The 22,169-nt window shown below is 45.4% G+C and overlaps 1 protein-coding gene across 2 annotated transcripts in view; it reads right to left on the bottom strand.

The window, feature by feature from the left end:
• The window catches only part of IPO13 (importin 13), an 89,639-nt gene that overhangs the window by 50,102 nt on the left and 17,368 nt on the right, over positions 1–22,169 (bottom strand). The window contains exons 1-2 of one of the 2 annotated variants that reach the window (XM_015422963.1): positions 9,849–9,930; positions 549–1,285 (exon numbers count right to left, since the gene is read on the bottom strand). In XM_015422963.1, the coding sequence (XP_015278449.1) occupies positions 549–1,222 (674 nt within the window). In that variant the 5' untranslated portion in view covers positions 1,223–1,285; positions 9,849–9,930. Of the gene's footprint in view, positions 1–548; positions 1,286–9,848; positions 9,931–22,169 lie in introns of those variants that run through there. The other variant, XM_015422962.1, reaches the window with a different exon arrangement.

Genomic DNA, 22,169 nt, shown 5'->3' with positions numbered 1-22,169 from the left:
TTACTGGATTATAACATAACCAGCAATTGCTCTTATAAATTAGCCATGTCTACAGAACTCAAGTGCACAAAACTCAGTCTTCTACATCTCTCTCAATGGTTTGTGCTGACTTAAAAATTAATCAAGACTGCGGTGCTTTCAGCCTAGTTTCAGTACTACATAGTTTTGTTTTGAATGAGTTAACATGCTAAGGAAAAAAACATGTCTGGATAAGGACTGCTAAAGCTTGTTTGCAAAGGATCATTCTGCCCAATCAGATCTCTACTCTCACCTCTCCATGCCTCCCACTCCCCCATTTCCATCAAGAGAACTTGCAGCATCCTGTGCCCACTCTCTCCATTGAAGAAAAATGCATGAACATGATACTTCCCCCACACACACACACCCACACACACACTCTAGACTCTGGCCTGGAAACACACCATGGCTACTGAGGGGTGATGGAAGCTCTGCTGACACAGGTGCATTCTTGGCAGCTGCATATGGAAAGTGGCTTACAGCACAGGCAACAGATCTTGTATACCCCCCAATGTGAGATTAACCTTTACCTCTGAGCATCAGGCTGGGAAATGGCATTGACAATAGCTTCCACTGCTGTGTCAAATAGTTCTGGATCACGCAGGGAAGTGAAGGCTGCCTGGATTAAATTCTCACACTCCATCAAGGGTATCTCCAGCTGCACCCAGCTGGAGAAGCACTTCAGCACCTTCTGTTTAATGAAGCTGGGAGAGTCTTGCTGCTGCAGCAGCTGCTCTAGTAGTGGAAAGACAGAACTGCATTCCTGTGCCAAGACACCACGCACCTGCCCCTTGCGGTACTGAGGCAGGCGGCTAGTTTGGAATTCCTCTGGCAGGACAGTCAGCAGTTCTAGAAGAGCCAAGCAGCGAGCTCGTCCATCTATGTTAGAGTCCTCTGACTGAAACATTCGCACCATGTCAGCGACAGCACACGGCCATGCCTCTGGCATCATGTTGAGCGCCAATGAAGCCAATGCTACACACAGTCGAGTCAGCACAATCTTGGAGCCACTAGCAAAACGGGTTATGTGACTGAAGAGCTGTGACTTGAGGGTCTCATATTGGTCAGCTGGGATGTCATTCCAGTAGCGTGAGATCTTTATATGGAGGGCACTTGCCCCAAAGTACTGAATCTCAGGCACCTTGTCCATGTCAAGTAATAGCCAGCTGAAGTGCCAGGCTTGGGGTGAGACTTGAGCTTGCATGAGCCATTTCTGAGCCAAGTTCTTGTTTTCAATGTTGGGGTCATAGTACAACTGGTGAAGCGCCTGTAAAGGAGCAAAAAACAACACAACAGTTCAGTGTTTTCTATATCCTCACATGCCCCAAGACAATAAGACCATATTCTAAATCAGCAGTACCTAGCCCCTGAAATATTAACCCTCCACTGTATGGATAACTTAGATCGACAACCTACAACAGACTTTCTACACAGACTTCTACCTAGTGTCTTTGCCACAGATAAATCTTGCTGGATCAGAGATCCATTTTACAACATGCCCTCGTTAGGCTAGAAGACAAGTATTGTCACAATGAGGACAACAGTATATATGAAGGCATTGGACACTACAACATGAAGACAACTAGGGGGTCACAGACTGGTATTCACACAACAGGAGACACTCAGAATTGGTGTGCTCTAAATTACCCAACGTGGAAAATCATGTTCTGAAATGGAAATAGTTAACTACAGATTCACACCATAAGTTAGAAAAGAGCAGCTCTTTACTTTACAGATATAACATGGGGCATGGAAGGGGCAATTTCTTCCCCTGCCTATACTCCCGGCTACCAGCTGTTTTTCCCCCAAGCATGGGTCTGAGATAGGAAATTAATCCCACAGGGAGAAAACCAGATTATGAGGGAAGGCGATTTCAGAAAGATGTACAGGGGGAAGATTCAACACCCCTTCCCACTCACTGCTTCTCTGCATTTAATTCGACTTCATCCTACACTTTACAAACCACATTGCAATACCCTACTTACCTGATGTACAATGTCCTTCCAAATGCCTCTTGTTTTGGTATTTTAAAATCTGAGGACTGATGCCTCAAAGAGATATTTTGAGAGGTGGGATATAAGTATATTAAATAGCAACCTTACATGATTTTTAGTGGATATATTCTACCACATCCACTTGTAAAAGTAAAGGGAGAGATTCAGCACTGAAACCCTATAAAGCTAGCCTAGTTATGGTTTGTTCATTCCTGTGGTTAAAGGACGACTGAATTCTTGTGGCGCTCTCTCTCTCTCTTTCTCTCTCTCAAAAGACAAAATTTAAATGCAAATAAAAAAAAAAATTAGTATCAGCAGCACTGAAACCTGCATAGTAAAGCTCTCTATGCAAAATATTTTAAAACTGATAGCAGATTGTAAAGATTTTAATCCAAAAATCTGCAGGGGAGATTGTAAAGATTTTAATCCAAAAATCTGCAGGGGAGAGCTAGGAGCAAAGGAAAAGTTGATGCTATGAAACAGTACAGGACTAGATGTTGTTTTTCAACTGTGTCTATCAAAATGATGCAACAGGTTGATAACCAAACAGTGAGCAACTCTGGCCTGACTCAGCAGAAGGCTTCATGCAAGTGCAACAATGGTGTGTGAACAGTGATGCATCCTGAACTGTAGCATGGTCTACCTTCCCTCCTTGTGCATATCCACAGCAGGCCATACCTCTGTCTATCCAAATGCTACTTATTTTCTGGGCATATCTATTACTGAGTATCACAGCAAGCCATTGCCTACCCAGAAATGGTAAAACGATAATTGTCTAAATTTTTAGACTTCCAACAATGTTTTTAACTGGATGCTAACATCATAGGTGATCATGACTCCAAGAAGTTGCCCAAAAATTGAAAGGGTGGGGTGAAGGTGAAGACCACAACACAGAGAAGCAGAGTTACAGGGGAAGGTAAACATTTGTTACAATCAGGGCTATTTTGGGTTTTTTTTAGGAATGCACAGGAACATAGTTCCGGCCTGGCTCCTGAGTTGGTCACGCCCAGCAGGAACTCATTAGCATAATAGGCCACACCTAATAGCAGAAACTCATTAGGATTGGCTTCATTAGGGTATGTGTGCCCTAACATGCAAAGAAGTTCCTGCTACAAAAAAAAGCCCAGGGTTTTGACAACAAAGTAAACAGAATAAGAATCAAAAGGTGGGTGTGGCTGGACGACAACACTTCTGGTAACATGGGGTGTGACCTAATATGCTAATGAGTTTCTGCTGTTGGGTGTGGCCTATTATGCTAATGAGTTCCTACTGGGCTTTTTCTACAAAAAAGCCCTGGTTACAATAGAGTCCATGCTCCCACCAAAATCTGTATTTGGACTGATGCTATTAATATTGTTAACAAATTACCTGGAATCTGAATAGGGCTGTCAACCTGGAGATCTCCTGGAATTTCAAATGATCTCCAGATGACAGATGAGTTCAACTGGAAAAAAATGGCTGCTCTGGAACATGTAATCTATGGGATTATACCCTGCTGAAGTCCCTCCCCAGGCTCCTCCCTCCAAATCTCCAGGAAATTCCCAACCCAGAGTTGGCAACCATAAATTTGAAGTAAACAAAGAGGCAGTCAAAATTGCAGACAGCACCAAATTATTCAGAATAGTGAAATTCCAGAGGCACTAAGAGTTCTAGAGGGAATACTCCAAACTGAATGAATAAACTACAAAATGAAAGATGGGATTCTATGTAAGTAAATGAAAACTGATGCCCTTAGGAACAGAGAAACAAAATCCTACTTTGCTGATGATATCTAAACTAATTGCCACTGCCTGAGAAAGATTAAGGCCACAATCCTATATGTCCTTCTTGGGAGTAAGTCCTATTGAACTCAGTGGGATTTACTTCTGAATAAACATCACATAGCTGGAAAAAGTATAGAAAGGGGTAAGAAAAATTACTAAAAAACTCCCTTGGACAGGATCTTGTGTTGAGTTTTACATCATTGACTTGGAACAAGATTTCCAGAACATGGCCTCAGCAGAGGAAGGAACAGCACAAGCATGTGATTGAATACAGGCTCCTCTTTTTGCACAATCTACAAGCTAACTTCTGAGATGCAGCTATAGCCGCATTATTTTCAGCCCATTTCATCACTGAGAAATTAAGCTATTTATAAGACTATGATCTTACTTCAGGAGGGAGGCTCTGTCTACCCTACTGCATTTGTCTCAATGTATCCAGTCACGGTGCTCCTCTAGAAATAAGCTCCTGCAACATTTTGTCACAGGAAGACAGTGGATCTCCCCTTGTGGAGATGCCATCGTCTTCCTGCAGAAGAAGAGGAGGAGGAGACTGGATTTATACCCCACCCTTCACTTGGAGCCTCAAGAGCGGCTTACAAACTCCTTTCCCTTCCCCCCCCCACAACAGACACCCACAGGTGGGGTTGAGAGAGCTCTGAGAGAACTGTCCTTGAGAGAACAGCTCTGACAGAACTATGGCTTGCCCAAGGTCATCCAGCAGCTGCAAGTGGAGGAGTGGGGAATCAAACCTGGTTCTCCCAGATTAGGGTTCATGCACTTAACCACTACACCAAACTGGCTTTCAAAGTGCCAAAGACAAGTCAACACACCAGAAATGTTAACACCAGGACTTTAATACTTTGCTCTTTTACACTGCCAGCTCCAGTGATTAACTGCCATCCTGTAGCCTGGCCAGTTCATCTCTCATCACCTTCACTTGCTCATATCTAAGTCCTGGGGCTGCTTTCCCAGTCAGAGTCCTTCTCCCAGCTCATTAAGCTCCTGTTCTTGCTGCTGCACTCTTTCTGCAGGGTTAAGCCAGGGGGAGCTAGTCCACCTGGTTCAGTTAGGAAAAGTCCCTCTTGGTTTCTCTCTGGGCTAGGAATGTCACCTTCTAAGCATCCAGGATGCTAGCTACTCTCTAATCTGCAAAGCCTCCAAGCCTATCTACCCAAAGCTTCTAGCCAGCTGCTTCTCTTATCTCTTTCAGCTGGGGTCTTTTATCCCCTTCTTCTGATCCCTCCCAGTTCCTGCTTCCCTACTCCTACTCCTGTGCAACTCCTGTGAGGAGGCCTTTGCTCCATAGGGATCTAGTACTGGATGACCTTCCTCCTGTCTGCTCTTCCCTTGCACCTACGGGCCCAACTAGCTCTCTCCTTGGTTCTACAACTGAGCTGCTGCCTTTCTCCAGGCTGTGCCCGTGCTTCACCTTTTCTTCTCCAGGGGCAGGGTATTCAGGACTGTGACAGTGTGCAAAGTGAAGTCTATACCATTTGGGGGGGGGGGTCATCTCGCAAAAGTGAAAGAAGTATGGAGACAACCCAAGAAGGAAGTGTTATAATAATGGGATTATCTGAAATCAGGGATGAGCAGCGAAATGGCCAAGTTTGCACCAAATTATTCAGGAGAGTGAAAAATCGTGTATTGTGAAGAGATCCAAAGGGTTTTCTCCTGATAGGGGGAGTGAGAAACAACACAGTAAATGGCTTAGTATAAAGTGAATGATGGAACATTGAGAGAAAAAAAACCCTAACCAAACAAATACACTGATAGGACCTGTATTGGTAGTAAGTGACCAGGAACAAGATCTTAGATGTGTGGTGGACAAGTCAATAAATACATCAACTCAGTATGGAGTACTGGAACGTATTCTGTGTTAGCAATTATTAGGGGAAAAAATTGAAATAAAAACCAAAGTTTGTAATGTTCTTCTATATGGGGCTGCATTTGGAATACTGTCCAGTGTTCCAGTTGCCTCATCAGTTCCCCCACAAAAAACAAACAAACATGGAGATAGAAAAAGTACAAAAACGGGTAGCCTACAAGGAAAGGCCTTTCACTTAAAAAAAAAAGATTAAATATAACTGAGACTGTTTGGGACAGAAAAACTAGAAAGAGAACTATTTTTTCCTCTTCCACCAAATACAATTGATGATCAGTAGATTCAGGATAGGCAAAAGTGGGTTTAACTCAATGCAACCAATTCTCAATGCAACCAAAACTGTGGATACTTCTATCTGGAGACTGGAGCCATGAACAGACAAGACAGATCTTTGTCTGCAGAAAAATCAAAAAACCAAAGAACAAAACAAAAATTGGGGGGTTAACCCCCCCAAAAAATAATAGAAGCAGTACCTATAGCTTTAAGAAACAAATACCCATAGTGGCCATTGTTGGGCCACCACACCGTATTACCAGTTTTTGAGCCTTGGTTGCTATCAGTAAAAGGCAGGGGGAGAGGGCAGGGCCCTTTTGGCATTTGAGGGAGGATTTATCAGGGCCCGGCCTGTCTGCAACCACTGAGCCACTTGCTACTATGTGACTTGCATGACTCACCCAGGTCCAGTTCCTTGGTACTGTTGGAACAGTAGCCACTCCGTGATAGTCAATGTGGTGTAGCAGTTAGTGTTTCATAACAGATCTGGGAGGCCCAGGTTCAAATCACCATGCTGCTGTGGAAAGCTCACTAGGTGACTTTGGGCAAGTTACACTTTTGCAGCCTAATTTACCTCATAGGGTTGTTGGGAGGATAAAATGGAGGCAAGGAGAATTCTGTATGCCATTTTAGGTCCCCACTGAGGAGAAATAAAATACTAAATACAGCTGAAAATGGGAGCAAGTAAAAGGTGTGTGGGTGAGTTAATAAGAGAGAAAAGGTACAAAAATAGGCTTACCAAGTGGTCGCAGGGGATCCGCATGTCTTAACAGGATCCGTGCCGCGGGGACGGCGACACGCGTTGCACCGCCGTTGCCAGGATGTGACGCAATGCATCGCTCTGGCAACAAGGCCGTTGCCAGAGCGACACGTAGCATCGCATCCTGGCAACGTCGGTGTAACGCGTGTTGCCGTCCCCGCGGCAGGGATCCTGTTAAGACATGCGGATCCCCCACCGCCACTTGGTAAGCCTATGCAAAAAGCACATACAGCTGGGAATGAAAGCATGAAATTGTGAAAATATGAGGACTGCCATGATGAGGGAAAGAAGAAATAGTACAAGAAAGGGGAATAATGATAATTATTGTATGGTGGCATGTGTAGTATAGCCAGGGGATCCTAGGATTGTCTGGCATCCAAATGTTCTAGCTCTTTTATCATTATGCACCACTAGGCGGCAAGCTAGACTTGTTTTTAAGGCAAGAGATGTTTCAGAGGTGATTTGCCATTGCCTGCCTCTGCATCACGCCCCTGGTATTCCTTCAAGGTCACCCAATCAAATACTAACCAGGGCCGACACTACTTAGCTTCCGAGATCTGACAAGTCTGGGCTATCCAGGCCAGGGGATGAGAATGGATAATGGGAAAATAACATGCCCTGTGTTAGTCTTTGTGGGTTCTCCACCACACTACAGGGCCATAGTTTTCCTGAGCAGAGGCTGCCAGGGGGAAGGAAGGAAGGAGGAGAATGTAAAGACAGGGAGGCAGATAAAGGTAGGTCAGTTGGTGGGTGGGAATGAGAGAAGGGAGCAGGAAAAGGAGAATCTACAGGTTCTCAGGGAAGGGAAAGAAAAAATATAGGGGTATGGGGAAATGTGCTGCAACCCCGCAAGCTTATGCACATCCCTGGCTTGTTAACTTATAAAACTCACTGCCACATGGTATAGCAATTGCTATTAGCTTAGATGGTTGTCAAAGGTGATCTGATACATTCATGCAGAATAGGTCACAAGTAATGAATTGTAATGGATAAATGGAACCTCCATATTTACAGGCAGTATCTATATATCTAATTCCCAACATGGCCCCCTACGTGCAGATACTTATTTTCGCAGATCAGGGGCACATGGAGGGAAAAGAGATTATCCTGCACATTTGGGGCACCCCCCAACTGTGCAGAAAAATCTAAAAACTTTTTTAAATGATACGGGGGATATTTAAATCCCCCCAAAAGTACAACAGCTTTTTCTGTTCATGGGCAGAGAAAGGACTTACCAAGGGACAAGGAGCTTTCTCTCCACCTCCCTCTCTCTCCTTGGAAAGTTCTGAGCACGTGACTGTCCTTAGCAACAGCTTTCCTAGTGAGGAGGCAGTCACAGGCTTTTCCGCTTTTGGGAAGCTGGGAGCAAAGAGGGACGGAAAGCAGCGGGTGGCTTTATGGCTGAGCCTGCACTGGCTTGGCCTCCCAGGCACTGCCACCGCTGCCGGGCTCAAAGTTAGGGGGAAAGGAGGAGAGAAAGAAGGGGGTGACTGGCTTGGGGGGGAAGAGAAAGGGAAAGATGGGGGTATTTGCTTGGGGGGGAGAAAGAAGGGGGATGGCTTGTGGGGTGGGGAGAGAGATCAACTTGGTGGAGGGTTGTAAAGAAAAAGGAGGAATTGGCTTGGGGAGAGAAAGAAAGCGGGAGGGGGAAAGGGAAGGAAGCAAAGGTGGGGGAATGCCTCCTCCCCGCAAGTTTCTTGCAGGTCCACCCTTGTATACCTCTAAATACCAGTCGCTGGGGGAGCAACAACATGGAGACCCTCTCTGTGCTCTGCTCACAGGCCTTCCAGAGGTATCTGATTGGCAATTTTGGGAGGCAGAATGCTAGACAGATAGACCATTGGCCTGATCCAGCAGAGCTCTTACATTCATCTATATATATAAAAGAAAGTCCCCTTACCGTAAAATCAACGCCCAGGCCAAACCGCTGGACCTAGAAACACGAAATTCGGGGAGAGTGCTCCTACCATGGCGTAGATGCTCACTAAGAAGGGACTTTTAGAAATTTGACCCTTAAGTGGGTCAAAAGGGGTAAAATGTGCTCCCCCCATTGATTCCTATGCAGCTGCCAGGCTGCTGCCTCCTTGCACTCCCCACTCTCTGATTGGTCAGCTGCAGAGCTCAGGGTTCTGAGGTAAAAAAAAACAGTTACAGGGGACTACAGAGAGCTAATGACAGTTGAGGAAATCAGGAGTGGCCAACCGCCTGTGAGGTGAAGCAAAGCTGCTGACCCAGCTTCCCTATGGCTTCAAACATGCTCCCCCCTCCTACACCTAACAGGCAGTTGTCTGTCAGGTGCAGTTGCAGGGTGCTTAAAGCCATAAGGGAGCCTGCCCCAGCAGTAATGCCTTAGTGATCCTGCCAGCCCCGCCTCCACAGTGGCTTCTAATACTCCCTCCCTCCTACACTGGACAGACAGCTGCCTGTCAGGTGTAGGAGAGGAGGAGGGATGCTGATAACCGCCGGGGAGGTTTGCTGAACAAGATTGCCTTAGCCCTGCTGCTGGCCCAGGCTCCCTGATGCCTTTAAACATAATCCACCCAACACCAGACAGGCAGGTGACTGTCAGGTGTAGGAGCAGGACTAGAGTACTTTAATCCATCAGGGATGTCGCCCTTGGCAATGCTCTGGTGGCTTCCAACACACTCCCGCCTCCTCCTACACCTAATAGGCGGTTGTCTGTCAGGTGCAGCAGCAGTTGCTGGGTGCTTAAAGCCATGAGGGAGCTTGCCCCAGCAGTCTACAGAGAGGTCCTTCAGTAGAGAGAGAAAAAATATATATGTCTCACTTCATTTTTTACACTACAATCTTCTCCATTAGAATTCCTACAACAAATGTTACATTTCAAACTTCACATCATAAGTATTCTAAATGGATTTATGGAAGTTAAATACCATCGTGAAGCACAGGTATCAGGCTAGTAAGCAATATAGATGTCCAAAACAAGTCCAAACTAAGTTCTTGCCCAACTAACTTAGTTCTTCATGCTACAGTGTCCCTGCAAGCATGTGTCTGATAAACATCTTGGCCTTCCTCCTGTCTGCTGGAAAAAGTATAGTGCTGCCAATGCTCAATCCTACACAATGTTTCCTAAGCAAGCAAGTGCTTGTGTTCTTATGCCCCTAAGAAGGGGAACCTCTTACAATGGAGCATTTTACCTTTAGTAGTAGTAGCCATCATTCAATTCTCAAACCAGATTCATGGGTTCAGTGCATAAGGGGCTGGCAAGCACAGCTTTCATCCCTGTGACTGAGGGAAAGGGCATGGAATGGAGTGTCATAAGTAAGCCTGGCATGTGGTGCTATTCTTGGGATAATACCAGAGATGGCAAAGCATGTAACGTTATATCTTGTAAACAGATCTCATACACTTTCATGGTGAAGTCTCTCAAACACATGAACACCACTGGCATAGAGCTACTCTGAAGAGCACAAGGCCACATAAACATATTAATATTTCAGCTACTCAGGCAACACATCTGGAGCCCTGAACAGAAAGCCAAAAAGGATATATTTCTTCCCTCAGAACTCTTAAGCAGGAAAGCACCGGCACCCAGATTGTTTAAAGAACATGAAGGCAAATTTAGAGTCTCAGGTTCTGGTGATTACAAAAACATACCAGAAGCAGCTGCCATGCTCCCAGTGTCCCTGGAGCAATGCTTCCTCCTGGTTAACCTCCTCTGAGTTTTTGTACAGCAAGAAAACAGCAGTTTGTCTCCTTGACAGCATTAGGTAAATAAATGCAAGAGGTATCCTCAAACTACCAGAGACTGAGGAATAAGCAAAAGGATATTCCAACAAAGGTCTACAATTAAAACTGGCAAGGGAACATGAGGCCACTCTGGGTCAACCCCACCCCAACCACCCCTTCCTGTGTTCCTACAAAGAATGTTTCCCCAGAACTCCAATTGTTAAGATGTGGCTATTCAAGACCAGTGCTCCCTCTAAACTGTGGAGTCTCGTGAGCAAAAATTCTACTTTGTGAGCTACTGGCATTAAAGTTTTGAGCAAGCGATTTGGCTACTGCATAAATTAGTTTGCTCCGGAGCCATCCTTCCTGAGCTAAGACAAAAATGTGTGAGCCAGAGGCTAAAAAATGTTGAGCTAACTCACACTAACTCATCTTAGACGGAACACTGTTCAAGAGCCATCACATCTTGTTATACTGAATACATAAGTAAGGATGAAACGAATGTAGTCAAAACAGATTAGTTATGAAGCTTGAAACTTAAACTCAAATGTAGAATACAACTGTACCCCAACAGAAATAAAAACTATTATATTTTATAGATAACTAGGAGTAAGGCTCGTTGTGGGTAGAGATACAACGAGCTGTAGAAAGAAGCTCCAGGTGAGTGTCCTGGCTGTGTCTGATGGGGCGGCGGAGGGAAGGGGAAAATGGAGGGAGGTGAGCCATGTTTATTTCCTTCTGCTTAGCTATAAGGCAGAGCTATCTCTCTCTTTTTTTTAAGCCCCCAGAGGGGATTTTTTATTTATTTTTTAACACTACAATTAACTACAACAGAAAATGAGGGGGGGGAATACTACAAATACGGGAGAAAGTAAAGTACCCACTACTAACTAAAAACCCAAGAGAGGAAATCCTCCAGCTAGCTTAGTTACATCAAGTCTTCTCATCGTTGTTACTTTTATAAACTGAGTCAAAACATTTAAAAACTTTTACCCTTAGAGTTTCATTTAACTGTCTAGTATATGTTAGAAGATGTGATTAAAATTGTATTTTTATCTGTATTGTGCTGATGCTTGAATGTATGCAATGTATCTGCATTTGTGTATGGGTTTGGAATGCTGTATGATTTGCTTGCTTTGGTTTGCCTGCACCTGGAAGCTGCTGTGCCAATGTGCTGCCTGCACCAATATGCTAATGAAGACAGACACACACACCTACCCATCCTGCCTTGGGAAGAAGCATTCTCCATTATGCTCAGCCACAAGGACTCTCACAAACAACAGCTTTACCACCATGGATGAGTTCCTGGATAACACGTAACCCTGTATCTGGTTTGCATCTGAAAGTGACTTTTCCCTGTTTACTGCCTTGGACCAGGCCAGAGCATCTCCACATCAAAGGTTTCCATGGCAATGCAACTGTGACACCTTGACTAAATGGTTCCTATAGAAGCATAGGATAGAATTTGAATATTGCCCCACTCCCTCTAGATAGGTACATCACATCCCAATGACCAATAGACATAGGGACTGGGACGGACTAAGGACAGGAGGTTGGCACTGAGGCCAACCCCCAAACTAGGTTTTAAAAGGCTAGGAGCATCCTTTGTTTGTTGCTAGCCATCCCCATCCCACCTAGGCAACTGAAGTTCTACTGAAGGTTATTCTCACGTGTTTTCTTGGATCATGACCAAGTGAAGCCCACACGTGTTTGGCTGGTTCCAACCCGTGTGAACTAGAATCCCTTCAGCTAGGTCTTTTGTTCCCGCATTCTTCATTGGGAAGATCAAACTCCCTCCTGGATCAGATAAGTATATCCATTAACCTTTTGTCTGCAACCACCCAGTTAGTCAACGTTTATTATTTTCCATACTGCTTGTTTTCCATTTCTATTGTCCCTAAAGGAGCTTGTGTGTTTGTGTGTGAAACAGTTTTTGTATGCTTGTGAATTCCAATATTATTCAGTAAAGACAACATTTATTCTTTAAACATAAGGTTGTGTTGTCTCTTTGTAGGGAATAAGGAGTGTCTGTTCTGCATTTTTATCTCTGTATACATTGGTGTCCAAGAACCCCTAAGGATTTATCCTAACATATAGTACCCCCAATCATCCCCCAGAACCAAAGTTCTCAAAGGCACAAATCAGAGTCCTTCAGCCTTTACTTCTTCTTTTCCCTTCTCTTCCGCAATTTGTAGGGACTTTTTGGGGCAGCTGCCCCCTGCTCAGACAAAGAGTCCTCCCCGGACGAACCCTTTTCCAACTCGCCACTGACTTGCTATCCTCTTCTTTTTTCTCGTCCTCTGGCCTTCCCAGCTGTTCCTTTAGAAACTCTTGAGCTTTCAGAACAGAGTCTATCTTTTCTTTTTTCTCCTTTATCTTGAACTTTACGCATTCTGGAAATAGCCATTTATATCCAATTGAGTTTGTTTGGAGAAAGAGCACAAGTTCTTTGTATTTCTTTCTACGTTGCCTCACTTCAAATGGAATATTCCTTAGCGTTCTGATGACATTCTCCCCTGCTTTCAGGGGTGTTGCAACGACTGCTTTCAGGATTGCATCCCTGATGTGCCTCTTCGAGAATCTTACTACAATTTCCCCAGGCAGATTATTTTTCTTTATATATCCTGAATATGACCTATAGGCCACATCCATGTCACTGAACAGCACTTCCGCTTTCATTTCTCTCACTGGGGCTAATAATAGCTCAGTCATCAGTTCTTTAAGATTCTCTCCTCTATTCTCTGGCACACCCTGGAAGCGCAGGACCATGTTAGCCTTATCCATTTGGACTTGCAGCATTTGGTCTTCCAGAGAAATCTGTTTCTTTTCCAACTTTTGCACTTTCTTCTTCATTTTTTGTGTAGTTACAGCCACTTCCTTCACTTTCTCAGCATCTTGCTTCATTATCTGAATCAAGTCAGTTATCTGGTTTTGTTGAGCCATAATATTTTGAGTTACCACGGACATCTGTTCTTTGAAGTCTTCCAGCTGATCCAGTAGAGGGCGCATGTACTCGCCTACAGCCTTTGTCGTCTCGCTGATCGTTTCCGGTTTTGGGCTCTCTGGTTTCGTTTTCAAAAGTCTGTCTTTGTCCCTCTTCCCCGCCATCTTTCTCGTTTGTTTACTTTTGTAAAAAAATTTAAAGTCTCTGAATGTGTGCTTGACCACTTGTCTTCGCTTGGGTAAGTACTTCTAGTCAGTTTCTATTGCGTATCCTTCCGTTCCCCCCCTCAATCGCTCAAAAGTTCATGCGCATGGGAGGTGTCCCTCCCCCGCTCGCTTTCCCCCCCGTTTAGTAGGGAAGGGTGGGGAGCTACTTTTCCTCTTTAAGCGCTATGAGATTGACTCACGTTCATAATCGGTCTTTCGACCTTGCTTTCATTTCTTTTTATGCCGCATGACCTCCGTCGCTCGACCTGGTCAGCGTTGCTAAGCCCATTCGGTCTCTCGGCACAGAGAACCGTCGGAACACAGAGGTGCCTCAATTCTCGGGCATTCCGCCCTTGAAGAGGCAGCCTCTTGCAAGTTCCATGGCCAGGGTACCTTCGCCGGGACCCTGGGGAGGGTTGAGAGCCTGTGCACCCCCTTCTTCGGCCGGAGCGCAGCCTCACCCCCGGGAGGTCCGGGAGGTGCAACTGCTAGCGCGCCGCCATAAACCGGAAGTACAAGGCAGGGCTATCTCAAGTCATTTTGCTTCCCCAAGTGGGTAGTATGGGAGGACAGTCTCAGGGTAACAGGTATGGTTCCCTCCACCCCTGACTTATGTTGATTTGGGGCTATGCAGTGGCGGTAGAAAGACACCTCCTCCTATGCCATGTTTTCTGAGTTTTCTGAGTTCCAAGGGCCTGGAAAGCAGTTCCGTAGCCAGTTAAAGGGTAGCCAACTCTGGGCTGGGAGATATCTGTAGATTTGAGGGGTAGAGCCTGGGGAGGGCAGGGTTTGGGGTGGGGAGGGACCACAGCAGGGTGTAATGCCATACAGTCCATTGCCCAAAGCAGCCATTTTCTCCAGGACAACTGATCTTGGTCATCTGGAGATCAGTTGTAGTAGCTGGAGATCTCCAGGTGTTGCCTGGAGGCTGGCAATACTTAGGGGAGTGCCAGGTTTGTTGAATAGGCTTGCCAAGTGCCCCCGGGGGGCGGGGAAACCCCCGCCCCAGAGGCCCATTCGGGCACGCTAGGGGCAGGACCACGACCATCCGAGGGGAAACTATGGTTTTCCCTTGGACAGTCGTGGCCCCGCCCCCAGCGTGCTCGGCGGCGTCATGTCACTTCCTGGTGACATGAATGCGGTGCGAGCGCACTTTGCGCGCGCGCTCAAGCCGCAAGCCGGGAGTCCCCTGCTGCAGCGATTTTTTCACTTGGCAACCCTATTGTTGAAGGACTTCAGTGATCCATACTGCCATAGCTCACCCTCCAAAGCAACCATTTTCTCCATGGGGAGATGTAATTCGGGGAGATGTCCAGGCCCTCTCTTTGCCCCCAACCCCACCTTTTAACAGTTTAATTGATTAACACTTCAACTGACTCCCTGCTAATGCCCTACGGCCTCTTCGGACTCCCAACTTGGAAGCTGTAGTTCTAATTCCCTTAGCTATGGTTGCAGTAAGGCCAGCTGATAACTACAACTCCCAAGGTGCAATGTGTCAAAAGTGGGGGTGTAAGAATGGAGGAGCTGGCAGGATGGGACAATAGGACACCAAGGCAGCTTTCCCCAGTGGCCAATGGGAGAGTAGGTGAGATGCCTTAAAAATTATAATAAAGGGGATGTAAGGGAAAATATTTTCTGTCTTACATATTTTGCACTACATGATTGTCTTCAACAAACACAATGATGTTATATAACCCCTTTTATCTTTTCCTTTTCTGTATCCCCTGTCTTCCTAAATTAAAAAAATAATAATTAAAAAGGAGCCATCACATCTTGATCAAACGAATAATGTGAAGTGAATGTCAAGTTAGGAGATTGACACAACACACCGCTCACACTGCAGGCATGGCCTCATAACCCACTGACTTAGCCCCAGCCGCTCGAGTGTGACAAATCAGACTTTGCTGCTGCTGGTTCGGCACTGACTGCCAGTCATCTTGGAAGTGAAAAGGTTATGCTGGATTGTCTTGCTTTCAAACCCTGCCCAGCCAATATCTTGATTCTTTTAGCAACACAGCCAATTGCCATCAGGCAACAGGAACCATAGCAACAAAGCATCATCTGCTCATTCAGACACAGTCCTAGACCTCTTCCTCCTATGCTGGCTCTGCAGCATTGAGCTCAGTTAGCTGCTATCACTGTTGCAGCCCTTTCATAATCCCAGGCTTCTCTGTGGATCAAAAGCACAACTGACATCTTCCTACCATCCACCGGAGCCAAACAGACTCCATATTATATAGCTCTGTGCCATCCAAATTGCCAGGCACACTTGCCAGCAGCTGGTGCCATTCTCAAGCATATTTAAACATTGCTGGCACTACCCCCTGCCTTCTACCCCCACTGAATATGCTATACTCCTATTACTCCACAGGCAGTAAAATACATCACAGAAGAATGGGAGCCTTTGGCACCAATGTGTCATCCAACACAAGAGTTAAGGGAGAAGTTACTTCTGGTGTTTTTACACTATTGAATTAAGCATGCACAAGTGGGGAGTACGATTATAGTATTCTGTGATCTTATTTGGAAACCACATAGGGAAAAATGGTCTGGTATATGAATGCTAAAAATAATAAATCAGAAGGCACACAAACAAGCAGAGCAATGTTAGCAATAGAGTCGCATCAAGTCCTTAAAAGTCAAAGTAGAACTCTTGCAGCCCACTTCCAACCCTGCTTCTTGATAATTCAAGTTCAAACGGCACAAGTTTTTCCTTTTAGGTATGCTCTACAATGTATCATCATTCATCTATATTAGGGGTCCCCCACCTTTTTGAGCCTGCGGGCACATTTGATTTTCTGACACAACGTGGTGGGGCGCAGCAACAACCTGGCTGCCATGAAATGGCTGCCACAGGAGGTAGAGCCAGCCACAAAATTATTGCCACAGCTTCACTTCAGTTTGTTGTTGTTCAGTTGCACAGTCGAGCCCGACTCTTCGTGACCACATGGACCACATCACACCAGGCCCTCCTGTCCTCTGTCGTCCTCCAGAGTTTGCTTAATTTCATGTTCGTTGCATTGATAATACTGTCTAACCATCTCATTCTTTGCTGTCCCCTTCTTTTTCTTTCCATCTTTCCCAGCATCAGGGTCTTCTCCAGTGAGTGCTCCCTTCTCATTTGGTGGCCAAAGTATTTGAGCTTCAGCTTCAGTACCTGGCCTTCCAGGGAATGGCAGTGTTGATTTATTTTAGGATTGACTGATTTGATCTCCTTGCAGTCCAAGGGACTCTCAAGAGTCTTCTCTAGCACCATAATTAGAATGTATCTATTCTTTGGCACTCGGCCTTCCTTATGGTCCAGCTCTCGCAGCCATGCATTACTACTGGGAATATCATTGCTTTGATCATACGGAGTTTTGTTGCTGTGGTGGCAGCTGTTGCCAAAACAACATTTTTAAAAATCTGCACAGCCAACAAAATCTCCAATAGCCAGTCAGAAACCTTGCTGGGCAAAAGCCCTACCTGGCCCCACTCACTTCCTAAAACACTTGGGGGTGCCAGAAAAAACATCAGCAGGCACCACAGTACCCATGAACACCACGTTGGGGACCTCTGATCTACATAATAGTAGCTGTCGGCTACATCTAAAGATACTTCAATCCAGTAACTGGAGCAGTGAATGGGCAAGGCAGAACTTTTTACAAACCTGAAAAATGCCCCAGGTTTGAAGAAAAAATGTGAAATTAAAAAAATACACTGCAGGCGTTAAAAAATCCCAAAATGATAAAAGAAGCACCTGTAGCTTTAACAAACAAAAGCCCTCAATGGTTTTTGCTAGGCAACCACAGCATTCTTGGCTCAGTTTTTGTCAGTAAAAAGCAGGGGGAGGTGGCAGGGCCATTTCCAGGGCTGTTATGGCCTTTGAAGGAGGATGCATTGGGCCAGGCCAGGCAGCAACCACCAGGTTGTTGTTGTTGTTCAGTCACACAGTCAACTCCGACTTTTCGTGACCCCATGGACCACACCACACCAGGCCCTCCTGTCTTCCGTCGTGCTCCAGTGTTTGTTCAATTTCATGATCGTTGCCTCGATAACACTGTCTAACCATCTCATCCCTTGCCGTCCCCTTCTTCTTTGACCTTCAATCTTTCCCAGCATCAGGGTCTTCTCCAGTGAGTGCTCCCTTCTCATTTGGTGGCCAAAGTATTTGAGCTTCAGCTTCAGTATCTGGCCTTCAAGGGAACACTCAGGGTTGATTTCTTTTAGGATTGACTGATTTGATCTCCTTGTAGTCCAGGGGAATCTCAAGAGTCTTCTCCAGCACCATAATTCAAAAGAATCTATTCTTCGGCGCTCGGCCTTCCTTATAGTCCAATTCTCGCAGCACTACTGGGAATACCATTGCTTTAACCATATGGACTTTTGTTGGCAGGGTAATGTCTCTACTTTTTAATATGCTGTCTAGGTTTACCATCGCTTTCCTCCCAAGGAGCAGGCATCTTTTAATTTCTGTTCAACAGAAGCCACCATATGAAATCCTGTGTGGTTATAGTGGTTACAGCTTCACGTTAGGGTCTGGGAGACATAGGTTAAAATCATCAGTCTGCCATGGAAGCACGCTAGGTGATATAGGGCCAGTCATATTTTCAGCCTAACGTATCTCAAAGTTATGATCAAAATGAGAAGAGGAAATAGGGTTGCCAACCTCTAGGTGAAAGCAGAAGATCTTCTGGGACTATAATTATCTCTAGGCAACAGAGATCAGTTCCCCTGGAGAAAACGGCTGCTTTGGAAAGTGAGCTGTATGGCAATATACCCCTCCCCAAGTCTGAAGTCCCCTCCCATCCTCTGGAGGAGACCCTTCCCAGACTCCCCCCCAAAAAAAATCTCCATGAATTTCCCAATCTAGAGCTGCCAATCCTAGTTTAGGAGAATGAAGTAAAGTGCCTTGGCGCCCATTGTGGAGAAAGGTGGGGTATAAATGAAGAAAATAATAAATATAGCTGAAGATAGGAGGTAAATAAAGGGTAGGTTGGTGAATGGCTAAGGGGAGAATGAGGCAGGGACAGAGGAGAGGATATGGAGGTTGCCAGGAGAAGGAAAAGGGGAAATAATGTGGGCAGGGGAAACTGGGGAAAGTGATATGCTCCCTACAAGCTCTTGAGGGTTCCTTACCATGGAAGTGGGCCTGGCCAAGCAGCTGGCACTGCACCACTAGGCCATAGTTTTCCTACGAAGAGGCTGCCAGGAGGCAAGCTGAAAACGGGCAGATAAATGTAGGTTGGCTGTTAGGTTGGAAAGAGAGAAGGAAGTAGGAAAAGGGGAGAGGCTTCAGGAGCTTTCAGGGAAAGAAAAGAAGAAATAGTGGGGGAGAGGGAAATGAGATCCCCCCCTTAAGTCCTTGTGGGTTTCCCCTTGTTTTTAAATATAGGCTAGCATGATCATGATAATTAAGAAAATATTTTTTTTGTTCACCATTACACAGGGGGCTATTACAAGAATCTCAAAAGACAGGGCCAGTTCTTCACTTGGTGAGCCAGTTTGGTGTAATGGTTAGGAGCGCAGACTCTAATCTGGGATAACTGGGTTTGATTCCCCACATCTCCAATTGCAGCTGCTGGTGTGACCTTGGGTCAGTCACAACTTCCCTCAGAGCTGTTCTCGAGAGAGCAGTTCTCGAGAGAGCTCTCTCAGCCCCATGTACCTCACAGGGTGTCTGTTGTGGAGAGGGGAAGGGAAAGGAGACTGTAAGCCACTCTGAGACTCCTTCGGATAGTGAAGGGCAGGGTATAAATCCAATCTCCTCTTCTTCTTCTGGTACAACAGACTAGCATAGCCTGAAACAATAACCATGAGACCAGCCGCCTGCATAATACTGTTTCCTTTGTGAGCAAATTCACAGACACTTTAAATACAGAAGCCCTATTGTCCATAAACAGTGATATCTCACAATGGAAGAACAAAAGTCTTACTTCTAAACATCACAGAGCCAAGGGGAGATAGCATACATGAGACCTTCAGCATACCAAGTAGCACAATGCAAACCTTATGGAGTCACAACATATACAAGCAAGAGTTTAAGCTTTGCTGCAGATGTCCCAAAAGCTTATGACAGAAATGAAAACCAACACTGCATTTTCTGAGCCATTTTCTCTACTTTTGCTAGGCCTATCTATTGACCAAAGTGCAGCCATCTTAGAATCCTTTGTACTTATCTGTCTTTCTAAGAAGCACAACCCTGCCAGTCTCTCTCAGAAAAAAGTGTATCTTCTTGCACTGGCTAGAGATAGCCAGAAGGCGCCAGCTTATCACCACTGAAGATCAGTTGTTTGTTACGAGAGAACAGGGACCCCATGAGAACATAAGTTTCTACAGTCCAAATAAGAGCCAAAGGAGGATCCTCTCTGGCTTTCACATCAGAGACACCCAAAACGCGTAGAGAACATAAAGTTTTGTGACTTCCAGGTAACATGTTATGGCACTATGGGCTGTTGGTCCGAACATGGTGTGACTCAAAATTCAGCATATGATCGACCTCTCTTCATCTGGAGGAGATCCTGCCGGCCAGATCATGTGAACCACAGCACCATGTCACTGTCAGGTATACCTCGTCTTTGTGTGGGGGGGAATCTGTGGTTTGTTCTCTTGTCTCTGGGAAGCTAAGTGTCTATTGCTGAATGAACTGTGCTTTAACTGGGAATCTATGGATCGCTAGGCAGGCAGGCAGGAGTACAGTGGAGCACTCTCTCAATGGTGCTGATCCTGCTCCTCTCTGGGAGGGGTCTGATCCCCACCCCCCACCCCTCCTTGCCAGGCTGCAGATGTGTAACTTAATCTCAACAGCTCAACTTTGGTGCAGTGTTAACTTACAAAACAACTTGCTGCAGGGCATCCCTGTGAGGTAGGGCAGCACCAAGGAACATTTATGCCAATTTTATTCCTAACACCTATCCCTAATTCAATGCCAAGCCACCGCCCTGTGGAGTTCAACAGAGTCATAGAGCTGGAAGGAGCCATACAGACCATCTAGTCCAACCCCCTGCCCAATGCAGGACCAGCCTAAAGCATCTCTGACAAATATTCAAAAGTTCCCTTTTAACTGATGCCGGTACAGGTCTGTGCCAACCTATCTAGGACTGCAGGAGCAAAAAAGGCCTTTAGAAAGCTACATTACTGGCCCTGCCTCTTTGCTGACCTCACTAGCTTCACTTACATAAGCAGAGTCAGACTCTTCACAAGCTCTGGCATTGCGTTCTTGGAGGGGCCATGCACTCAGGCTGTGGTCAGTATAATTAGCCATACAGCAATAATCCAGTCACTAGCTAACACAATATTTAAACTCCATTTCCATTTGAAATTAAATTCTCAGTGTACCCTAAAAATCCCAGGAAATCTCAGCCTTTCATCAGTTCTACTGAACCCCACAGGGAAAAAACAGGTGGTCAGGAAAGCGACACCCCGTTGCACACAGGGAAGGGACTCTGCAGGCTGTAAATAGGAATTTTTGAAGAGTCAATCAAAGAGGCAGATTTACAAGAATTTCTGTTCCCCAACATCTTAATCTGAAGGTAGCTTTCATCCAGTCCAGCAGCTCATCACCTCAAATTAGAAGTGAAGGAAACCAAATCTTCCTATCCATGGGAAAGAGCCTAGGTGTCACTTCCTAGATGATGCTGTACCCCATCATATTTGCATACACACAATGATAAAAGGAGGAGGGGGAGGAGAACAGGGAGCCAGCAAGCAAAGAGATGACCAAAAGGATAAGCACAGGAAAAAGGAAGAACTCATCAGTTAGCCATCGGCAGTGATGGAACAAGTGAAACCAGAGCTAGCATAGAAAACAAAAACTTAAATGGAAGCTAGATAGTGCAGCTTTATGTATCCCCTTGGAACAAAAAGGACAGTTAACAGGAAGGCACAGGTTTTCTGTTCACCAGCACCCCAGTGCCAGTTCTAATCTGGGTTTCCCAGACCACACAGCTGAACTCAATCCTACCAATTCTGTCATTTGTTCTCGTCTCCAGTGCTGGCTTGCTCTCTCCATACCTCTGTTCATGTTTTCATGCAGCTGAACACTTCTGGAGAAGAACAAAGAGGCCTGGCTGATTTCACCCATTATAGAGTCATGCTCTCTGCTTTCTCATCTGCCATCTACCCAGCTAAGTAACACAAGTACACCACCTTGATCCACATCAATTCCAGAAATCCTCAGCACTTCTTCGCCTTTGACAGCCTACTAAGGCCTGCCTCATCACTTTCTGATCCTGAAATAAGAATTTTCCATTTTTCAGATGCTGAAACTGAAGCTATCTGCTCTGATTTCTCTACCTTTCTAAGAAAGTAAGAAAAGACCTGATGGATCAGACCAAAAGTCCATCTAGACTAGCATCTTGTTTCAAACAGTGGCTAACCAGCTAACACAGAAGGCTATCAAACAGAGCACAGAGAACAAGGCCTTCCCTGATATTGCTTCTAGCACAGGTATTTAGAGATAGCAAACCTCTGAATACAGAGGTTTCCTTTAGTCACCATGGCTAGTAACCATTAATGGAACTATCCTCCATGAGTCTATCTAATCCCCTTTACAGTCATCTGTACTCATGGCCATTATGTCCACTGGCAGCAAGTTGCGTAATTTAATTACTCCATAATCACTTTACAAGAAGATAATTATTTCCTTTTGTCCATCTTAT

Source organism: Gekko japonicus, unplaced genomic scaffold (genome assembly GCF_001447785.1).
Source record: "Gekko japonicus isolate JY-2015 unplaced genomic scaffold, Gekko_japonicus_V1.1 scaffold117, whole genome shotgun sequence".
NCBI classification, from domain to species: Eukaryota; Metazoa; Chordata; class Lepidosauria; order Squamata; family Gekkonidae; genus Gekko; species Gekko japonicus.
The sequence above is the reverse complement of the archived record's forward strand: the minus strand, read 5'-3'. Positions and strand labels throughout refer to the sequence as shown.